The sequence below is a fragment of the Corythoichthys intestinalis genome, chromosome 21 (genome assembly GCF_030265065.1).
Source record: "Corythoichthys intestinalis isolate RoL2023-P3 chromosome 21, ASM3026506v1, whole genome shotgun sequence".
In the NCBI taxonomy this organism is placed as follows: domain Eukaryota; kingdom Metazoa; phylum Chordata; class Actinopteri; order Syngnathiformes; family Syngnathidae; genus Corythoichthys; species Corythoichthys intestinalis.
Genome location: NC_080415.1, coordinates 19,653,977 through 19,664,813, shown reverse-complemented (window position 1 = coordinate 19,664,813; position 10,837 = coordinate 19,653,977). Strand labels below are relative to the sequence as shown.

Below are 10,837 nucleotides of genomic sequence, written 5' to 3'. Positions count from 1 at the left end.
ATAATAGTTTTTAATTGAAATATTCTGATCAACTACACTGTTCTTGTATCTCTCCTTTGTGGCATCTTCTTAAGTCCCCCAAAAAGCAAAAAAAAAAAAAACAAACAAAAAAATTCTTGGTAAAATGGTAAATGGACAGTACTTATGAAGCGCATTTATCCGCATGGTTACCCTGCCCAAAGCGCTTTACATTAGCACACATTTATCCATTCACGCACACATTCACACACCAATGGGGCTGCTGCCATGCAAGGCGCTGTCAACCCATTGGAGGTAAATCAGGGTTCAGTGCCTTACCCAAGGGCACTTCGACAGTGGGCAGTCGTAGCCGGGAATCGAACCACTGACCCTTCGGTCCAAGGAAAACTCCAGCTTCTTGCTTAATTGGAGGATAGATCAGGGGTGTCATCATTAATTATTAATTTTTTTTTTTTTTTTTTACTTTTACTTTCGCTTTTACTGTTATTGTATATTCAATATGATACTCTTGTGTAATGTGATAACATTATTTCATCATGTTATTGTGAGTTGTGTGTTTGTGAAGGCATTTTGGGATCTTTGGGAATAATTTCGTGCTTAACTTCAGCATTCCTTATGTTCAAGTACTGCCACCTGGTGGTGAAAGAGGCTTTGTCTCGTGGCTTTTAAACCGGCTAGGGTTATACATGAGACACAGAGGAATATTTGTTTATTTTATGTATGTTTTTAATTTTTCAACCGACATCCCTTTGGCAAAATATTTCGTTGTGGAATTCGTGGAAGAAAATTAAGTGCTTTGTAATAAATGTCTTACTTTTTCACCTTGTTGGTATTTTTTCAATTATTATTTTTTATTATTATTAGAAACATTGTTGTATGATTAATTTCGCAAATTTAAACAAAATTTCGTTTAGAATATGCAATGACCAAACTCATCAGGTAGGGGCACTAGTTTGAAAGAAACGTGGTGTGTCCCAAAATAGTCGACGTAGAAGAAGAAATTATACAAGGCGGAAGTTCAGCATTATTTTTGTACCTGTCAGTACTTGGCAAAAAGAAAAAGATTTTAAAAATTGTCATTACGGAGGAGTAACATGGTCGCTGCTGAATTCTGATCGAGCTTTCGTTACTGGTAAGAACTTTGGCATAGCTGTTGTTTAATTTCGGCTGAGGTTTTCGTGGTCTGACGATAGGTAGTTGGGCTGCTAACAGGATTTAGCTCCGCGGCTAACTGACAGTGTTGTTTATAATACATCCTGGACTGAACTCAAGGTAAATACCAGACAGCGTCGCAATTCAAATGCCTTTATTTGGTCATATTTGTGTGCCTTTGTGATGGTATTCCCATATTTAGGCGGAATTGTAATTACGCCTTGTTTATAAAGATAGAGCATATGAATTAATACACTATGGCAGAAAAAAATGACACTATAGCGAAAAAAAACAACACTGACATGACAATGGATCGTCTTCAATCCGGCCGATGAGACCATAGTACTACAGTATATATTTGCCATTTGAGTTCCAATTTCAAGTAGGATTTTTGAGTTTTCATCAAATTCACACTTTGAAAAGTATCAAAGAAATTTACAATAAATGAGAATACTTCAAAGTATATATAATATGGCGGAAAACACGCAGGTGACTTGAAGTTCCACTCCGAGACCCTCAATTTGGCCAAATTTCAAAATAGTCCTATATGCATGTGTGATACATCATTGGAAAACTTAAAATCTCAATTTTCTGGGGAAAGAAAATTTTTGAACGGGAGGGCATTTAAAAAAATAAATAAACAGCAATACTCTAACTGGAAGTGAGACCATGGGAGAGCATAATTAGAGATGCCATAATTTTAACGAGATATTATCGCATACTTACCTCTTTATGATCCAAAACCTCCATGTAGCATGTATCACGGGTGAAACATGGTAATTTAACAAGGGTTGCGATGCAGAAATCGCAGCCATATAGGAGTGATCGAGATTTTCTTTTTCATATATTTACCGTTTTAAACTTTTTTTTTTTGTGAGTGAATATTTTTTCTAATGTCGTTTTTTTTTTTTTTTTTTTTTTTTTTTTTTTTTTTAAACCAAATATTAGACATCAATGATTGATTCTAAGCTAAAAATGACAGACATTTCGAATAATAACTATAATTACTTACCTTCTTTTTATGGCCTGGTTGAAACAAAAGTGGTTGCGATCTCCAGGATAAAATGGGCAGAATAAAAAGTAGTTTGGGGGCTTAATGCACCTTGAATCTGCTATGGCAGCATGTAGACATATTGTTCTATCAAACACAACAGTTCTTTTAGCTTAAAATACAGCAGTTTATTTTAAAGAGGGGCGCAAGAGCAGAAACTGCCTTTTCAGCCTTGTCTGTGTTTTCCGCCATATATATGTATATATCACTACAAAAACATCCGTGGGAAGCAATACATAGCAATTCAGTATCTTTAAAATCATTCAATTTCAATAGTAAACAATTCAATGGCTCAAAAAGTATTTTAATAAATCCTGTAGTACTATATAGGTCAACATCTGTTACCAGGAAGAAGCAATTGAGGACTTCTCACTTGATCTAATATCCAGCCAATCAGGTCACACTCCATTGGTCATGTTACACTGGCAATGAAAAGGTTGTACACTGTTCCCTCAATTATTATGTATATATTTTTTGTTTTTTGTTCCATTTTTTTTTAAATGTTGGGTTATGTAAAGGAGGTTTTGTTATTTTACATTTGGAATATTTAAAAAAAAAAAAAAAAAAATCCTTACTCTTAGAAATCACCGATAGGAGTGTACTGGTAGTCCCCGGGTTACGAACAAGTTCCGTTCATACACTGGCGACCTAACCCGAATTTCCGCGTAAGTTGGAGATGACTCTTTAAGTACCCCTAAATACCCCTTAAATCTCAAAATAACTGTCCAAAAACATGTATACTTATACTTAACTTTTATACATTATTGTACTGTGCTTGCCAAGACTTTGGAGTTAAGTCCTAGCTTGACAGCGAGCTAAGCTCTGAAATGATGACGTCAGACGTCCGTGTGGTTGGCCTTTATTCAGCTGCTCATGACTTCAACACTTGCAGAATGAAACTAAAATAAAAATGAAATTAAATCAGTTTCATCTTCAATAACAGCAATTCAAATTTGCATTTATAACTAGCTGCTGATACAGCAATAACAATCCACACAAATGATTAGCATGTATGAGTTGGCGTCCGCACATCATCAAAATCACTCACATGAACTCGCCCAAAGTATTACGCCATAATTTAAAACACACAATAAACAGTACAAAAGTTGTTCTATGTAGGTGTTTCCTCCGTAGCTGCTTCACAAGCAACAAATGTGCGCGCAAGCTTGCAGCTGTCATCTTTCCCCTCGCTCTCTCGCTCGGCTGCGCGACTTCTTTACGTGGTAGCAAGTGTGCTCTTCCTCGTGTGTGCGCAAATACGTTCTTCTTCATGCGTACATGACAATCAGAGCTGGACATAAATCGAGTTATTGACATCATATGCCAGATGACACTTAATGACACTTAATGTCATGTCATAATTATGATGATCATAATTATGGCAGTCTTATGGCGCCGCTGTCAAAGTGTTACCTATTAAGCCAAATAAATCAACAAATAAGCCGCACTGGACCATAAGCCGCAGGATTCAAAATGAGGGAAAAGTAGCGGTGTGTAGTCCGAAAATTACGGTAATCCGGAAGTTGAGTGACGTCACTGTAAATCGGGCTTAATTTGGTATTAAACTTCACAACAAGCAATACGGTAGATTGGCAGCATAAGAACTATTGTTGGAATAAAAAAAGATGCCAAGTGCTTGCTTGAGCTGTTTATTGACACTCCCAGTTGAAATTGACTTTTAACTGAATTTCATATTTTGTTTATTTAACCAAACCACGTGATGACATATGAGAATTGTTCTCTTCTCTCTGTGTGTTAAACGTGCAGCACCATCTGGAGTCTTGATCGTCGACTTCGTTCACCAACAGTGCCTGAGTCGCCAGTCTGGTTTCATTCCAGCTTGGTGCCGCTCCATCCGGAAACAGCCTCATCAATTTGTGTTAATGGCGGGACGCGGCGGCGGCGGTGCGAGCAGGCCCAACGGCGCGGCAGCAGCCAACAAGAACTTCCAGTTCAAGTTGGTGCTGCTGGGGGAGTCGGCAGTGGGAAAGTCCAGCCTTGTGCTGCGTTTTGTTAAAGGCCAGTTCCATGAATTCCAGGAAAGCACAATTGGAGGTAAGACTTGGTGTCGCATCTATGTCAGATAATTGATAGTTGACTAATCGTCCATTATTTTTTTCAATGTCATGTTATTTAATGCTTTAATATTCTGGGGTTTACATTTTATCTGAAAATTGGAATAATATAAATAAGACAAAATAAAAGAAATTGTTTACTGTCTAACTATCAAAATAGTTGTCGATTAATTTTATATTATGATTAGGGCTGCAGCTATCGAATATTTTAGTAGTCAATTAATCAATGGACTAGTTAGTTCGAATAATTGAGTAATCGGATAAGGAACATGAAAATTAAAATATCTGAGCTGAGCCTCAAAGGGTTTGTTTTTTTTTTTTATGAGGATCTATGTACAACAAAAGAGCATTTGGCTAACTTACATAAAAAAAAGTCCGCTGGCTTAAATACTATAAAATGCTAGTTTTTTTTTTTACAATGCTCTTAACAAATGGTTCAGACACATATTCCCATAAAAAAACGGCTAAATATACCTATAAACTAAATTATGAATGCATTAAAAAACATTAGCTCAAATAAAAACTTAGCTTACGTTGGTCTTAACATGGAGCAGTTGGATTCAGCCATGTGAAAAGAAGCAGACCAGAGGGCAGTGTATCCACCCTAATCAATAAAATTAAATGCAAACACTTTCAAAATAAATATTACAACGTAACTTTAATTAAACGAATACTCGAAGCAACAAAATTTAATCAAATCTTTTTTTTCTAATCAAATACTCGAATTAATCGATTAATTGTTGCAGCACTAATTAAAATCAATTAGCTGTCAATGTTAGCAGCCCTAGCATACACGCTCTTATTCAAATGCTACAATATGTACTTTGTCCTTCCTAGCTGCCTTCTTGACTCAGACGGTCAGCCTGGACGACGTCACGGTCAAGTTTGAGATTTGGGACACGGCGGGCCAAGAGCGCTACCACAGCCTGGCACCCATGTACTACCGGGGTGCTCAGGCTGCCATTGTGGTTTATGACATCACCAACATAGTGAGTGTCACCAACTGCTTCGTCCTTTTGACATACATACTGTATATATATATATATATATATATATATATATATATATATATATATATATATATATATATGTATGTATGTATGTATGTATGTATGTATGTATATGTATCATTAGAAAAGGATGAGTAATAAACCACAATATCCATGAAGATGTTTCTTTGTTAAATGCTCATTAATATCATGGTGGTTAAAAAAACCATGTCTTGAAAAACTCCTATATCATGGCAACGTAAACATACACAGTATATAATGGTGCAAGTGAAGCTTTTTGGTCTTCAGGACACGTTTGCGCGTGCCAAAAACTGGGTGAAGGAATTGCAACGACAAGCCAACCCCAACATTGTGATAGCGCTGGCCGGCAACAAGGCAGACATTGCAGATAAGAGAGCGGTGGAGCATCAGGTATGATGTGCAGGAGTACGTTTAATGACAAATAGAGGTCCTTCTAAAAAATTAACATTGTGATAAAGTTCATCATTTTCTGTAATGTACTGATAAACATTAGACTTTCATATATTTTAGACTCATTACACACAACTGAAGTAGTTCAAGCCTTTTATTGATTTAATATTGATGATTTGGGCAAAAAAGTCAAGAAAAAACAAAAATCCCTATCTCAAAAAATTAGCATATTTTATCCGACCAATACAAAAAAGTGTTTTTTAATACGAAAAAAGTCAACCTTCAATTAGTTATATCAGCTATGCACTCAATACTTGGTCGTGAATCCGTTTGCAGAAATTGTAACAATTGGCAGGCCAATTGACACAGTAATACCATGGTCAGTAAACCATTTACCAGTGGTTTTGGCACTGTGAGCAGGTACCAGGTCGTGCTGAAAAATGATATTTTCATCTCCATAAAGCTTTTCAGCAGATGGAAGCATGAAGTGCTCCAAAATCTGATAGCTAGCTGCATTGACCCTGCCCTTGATAAAACGCAGTAGACCAACACCAGCAAGCTGACATGGCACCCCAGACCATCACTGACTGTGGGTACTTGACACTGGACTTGAGGCATTTTGACATTTCCTTCTCCCCTGTCTTCCTCCAAACTCTGGCACCTGGATTTCCGAATGACATGTAAAAGTAGCTTTCATCTGAAAAAAGTACTTTGGGCCACTGAGCAACAGTCCACTGCTGCTTCTCTAGCCCAGGATAGGCGCTTCTGCCGCTGTTTCCGTTTCAAAAGTGGCTTGACCTGGGGAATGCGGAACCTGTAGCCCATTTCCAGCACACACCTGTGCACGGTGGCTCTGGATGTTTCTACTCCAGACTCAGTCCACTGTTTCTGCAGGTCCCCCAAGGTCTGGAATCAGCCCTTTTCCACAATCTTTCTCAGGGTGCGGTCACCTCTTCTGGTTGTGCAGCGTTTCCTGCCATACTTTTTCCTTCCCACAGACTTCCCACTGAGGTGCCTCGATACAGCACTCTGGGAACAGCCTATTTGCTCAGAAACGTCTTTCTGTGTCTTAGCCTCTTGCTTGAGGGTGTCAAAGATGGCCTTCTGGACAGACGTCAGGTCTGTAGTCTTGCCCATGATTGCGGTTTTGAGTAATAAACCAGGCTGGGAGTTTTTAAAAGCCTCAGCAATCTTTTGCAGGGGTTTTGAGTTAACTCGTTGATTCACATGATAAGGTTAGCCGCTTCTTGAGAGTACCTTTTCATGATATGCTAATTTTTTGAGATGGGGATTTTTGTTTTTTCTTGACTTTTTTGCCAAAATCATCAATATTAAAACAATAAAAGGCTTGAAATACTTCAGTTGTGTGTAATGAATCCAAAATATATGGAAGTAATGTTTATCAGTACATTACAGAAAATAATGAACCTTATCACAATGTGCTAATTTTTGATAAGGACCTGTACTGTACGTATAACCATGGACCATTTTTGACTTGTGTTCAACATTTTGTCATTAGGAAGCGCAAGAATACGCTGAAGAAAACGGACTCCTCTTCATGGAGACTTCAGCCAAGACTGCCCTTAATGTTAATGATATTTTTATGGCTATTGGTAAGTACTTTATTAGTTAGCTGCCACGTTTATTCAACTGTATATTGTTTTTTAAAATAATTAACAGCCTAGTAAATTAATCATTTAGAGAAATTGTCGGCTTTAAAATGGTTCAAATTGCCTTTTATGTACCTCTAGATAGTAATATTGTCTGATATATATTTTTATTGTTTTTATTTATAGAAGATAATGGATGGATGGATGGAATATTATGTATATAAAAAAAATATTACACTTAATATACAACAATATTTTCATTAATTGTATTTTTCATTTTACATTTTAAAAACATCTGTCAGCTACGGTACTATTTAGTTTGTGGCAGTCCTTTTTTTTTCAGTTTAAAAAAAATTTTTTTTTAAACCAGTGTTGTTTTTGGCAGCCATTTTAATTTAATGTGTTCGTCTTCGTCTGGTTTTAGTCGACGAAATATTCACATTTTGTCTAGTTTTAGTCAACAGTTACTGAAAATGTTTTTGTCTGTAAAATTCAAAAGTTTTAGTCCAAAAAAAGGTTTCCAACAATTTGGAATGAATATAGACAGACATAGACAGACGAGCACATATTGTAACATCTACAAAGACAATGGCAACTTTGTGATGATAATACACACTCAGCAAGAAAAGTAATATATTATTTTCAATTAAACCCATCTCGAAGCCACAAACTATGTAAAAAAAGTTTTCCTGAGCTTTTAAGAGGCAGCTCGCCATGCTAAAGTTCATGCTAATTCTAACGCGAATGTTATGCTAATGCAGCGAGTTGCATTTAGTTTGTGATGATAACTTAACACAGACTTTTAACTGCTAAAGCAACATCGCATATTCTCTCATGCCAAGATAAGAAAACAATTCTTCCTATGTGTTTCCAAACAAGCACAATGGAGTACAGCCTAGCTTGAAAAACATTTCTAAACTCCAGTGAGGAGAATGAGGAGGGGGCACAGCACATCTCACATCAGTGACACAACACAAACAGTGCTACAATGCAAGCTGATGTTCTCCACGTATAATATGAAAATATCACGCATTTTGAACATGACAGAAAATATCACATTTACATCTTCTTGTCACCTCGCCAAACGAAAACTGGCATCTGTCTCGTTATGTTCTAGTCCAGTGTTTTTCAACCGGTGTGCTGTGAGAGATCGTCAGGTGTGCCGGGAGAAATTATCCAGTATCGTATTTTTTTGTTTTATTGCATCATTGGGTTTGAGTTGCAGTAGGAAGGAAGCAGTGGATAAAAAGTTCTCGGTCGTGTGCAGATGGGCGAGGTATTGCTCGGTGTCGCGTTCAAAACTGCTTGGATTTCTAACCATCAGCCACCTTACTGTCCACGACAATGTGCATCCCAGCACGTCTACTGTACATCATTTGATTAGACTCGTCAAGTGTCGATATACACTAAAGTGAACCTTTCCATTTTATCCATACGTGACGACCGTCAATCCTCCTCGTGTTTTGTTCCAACACATAGTCGAGGACAGCAAGGTAGCCGATGGCAAGGAATCCGAACAGTTCTTGACCGCGACACGAGCAGCAATTCAACAGCACTATGGCGCTAAGCCAGTTTAAACGTCAGCTCCAAACGAAACACCAGTCGCTTCAAAACAAGTCGATGGACTATTTTATTTGCCTGTGTGAAAACACAGAGAAACAGGCATTTTTGGGGGGGGAAACTACATATCCAACTACATGCCTTGTTGCTGAACCTGTTGCTGAATCCAAAAAGTCCCACACTGTAGCAGAGACATTAATACTACCTGCCTGCAAAGCCATTAACGGCGAGATGCTCAACCCTGATGCGGTTAAAGACATTGTTTAAGTCTCCCTGTCTGATAATTCTGAGCTTTTCAAGCCTAACAACTATGAAAAATAAAATAATAGAAACTGAGAGCTGTTGAAGAAGAGCTTTGTGCGTGTCCTTCAATTCCTGCCAGGATATCGGCTTTGTGTTCATCTAAACAGGCTCATGTTTAACACTGAGTAAGTACAAATATTGAGAAATTATTTTATAATTAAATATACTGTACAGAAAGTAATCTCAGAATATTTTTGGTTTGTGGTGTGCTGTGACATTTTTTCCAATATAAAATTGTGCCATGACTTAGAAAAGGTTGAAAAACAGTGTTCTAGTCTCCCAAGCCACGTTTTTATCTGGTCGTCATCATGAAAAAAATTGTTCGTCCACGAAATATTTTCGTTATCGTCATTGTTGACAAAAATAACACTCAATTTTATTCTTTTTTTTTCCAGATTAAATTATGCAATTATTACTTCCTGTCACTCACTAGTTTTCCATGCATTTTTTTGTAAGCTTACATCCTTGTTTTATCCCATCAGCCAACAAGCTACCAAAGAATGACCCTCAGGCAGGCGCCGGCCAATCAGGCCGGGCCGGTACGGGGGTAAACCTGCACGACACCAGTTCTCCAAATCGCCCCAGTCGATGCTGTAGTGGCGCCATCGGCGGCGGAAGCGGCAACTAGACCCGTGGCGAGGACAACACTTTATTAACATTGGCAGGATCATTCACGGTTTCACTGCTATTGACGGCGATAGATGCCCAACCCGTTTGGATTTGAAGACACTGGCAGCGATCATTCCAGTCCAATTGGATTGGGCGTCTATCGCCGTCAATGGGAGCCAATGAATTAAAAGTAAGAAACACTGGAGGACAGGCAGAGCCCCTTCGCCTCCCTCCTCCTCCAACTCTTCCTTGTCTGCTCTTAAAATGAAACTTTTTTTTATTCTAAAACAAGAATCACAAGCTAAGCGGGATGATCCTTTCTGACTGGCCTCCTTCCATCTATCTACCTCCCTCCCTCATCTTTTTCCAATTTCAAAACTGTCTTTGATGATTTTTTTTTTTTGGGGGGGGTGGATGATTTTTTTTTTGGTCTCTTCCCATTTTCGTGTGGGTATATTGTGTGTATATTCTGTATGTTTATGTGTATATAAAAACACAGTATATATATTTATATACACACATGAATACTATATATATTGTATACTGTATACATACTGTGCGTAGTAGCTTTCATCCACTTCCTTTTCAGCAATCATCTGGGGAAAAAAAATCTGCAGGAATGTTAATCATCCTGATAGTTTGCATCATCATCAATGATTTGGATATGAAAGGTGGTTATATGGTGTACACATGAAATATAATAAAGCTCATGAAAGACGATTATGGTTTGCCCGTGATTTCGCAATGTCTCAAAAAGTATTTGTTGTAATTCCAAAAATGTTGACATCTATGTTCCAATACTAAGTTTTTGTGATATTAAAAAAAAGGACGAGATAAATCATCTCGGGAGCTGTACAACTAAATTGAAAAAAAGGAGTCATGCCCTGTGTGCACAGTATTTCTACTCCCTTCTCAAAAAGATTAAAAACTTTAAGTGGAATTATGTGCTAAAAGGTTATAATAGCAAAGAAATGTGACATTCGTCTCATTCTTTCAGGTCACAAAACAGGTATTTAAATGGGTGTGTATGCTGGTCTTTCAATGAGGGGAAGGTCAAAGTGTGTCCGCCTGTGAGTG

The 10,837-nt window shown here is 37.6% G+C and overlaps 1 protein-coding gene across 1 annotated transcript; it reads left to right on the top strand.

The window, feature by feature from the left end:
• Positions 1–969: 969 nt before the first annotated feature.
• LOC130910052 (ras-related protein Rab-5C-like) lies at positions 970–10,480 on the top strand. Its single transcript, XM_057827083.1, has 6 exons — positions 970–1,111; positions 3,950–4,237; positions 5,095–5,246; positions 5,556–5,678; positions 7,198–7,291; positions 9,634–10,480. Exons 2-6 carry the CDS (start codon positions 4,066–4,068, stop codon positions 9,777–9,779), a joined length of 687 nt encoding a protein of 228 aa, XP_057683066.1. The 5' UTR covers positions 970–1,111; positions 3,950–4,065; the 3' UTR covers positions 9,780–10,480.
• Positions 10,481–10,837: the final 357 nt, after the last annotated feature.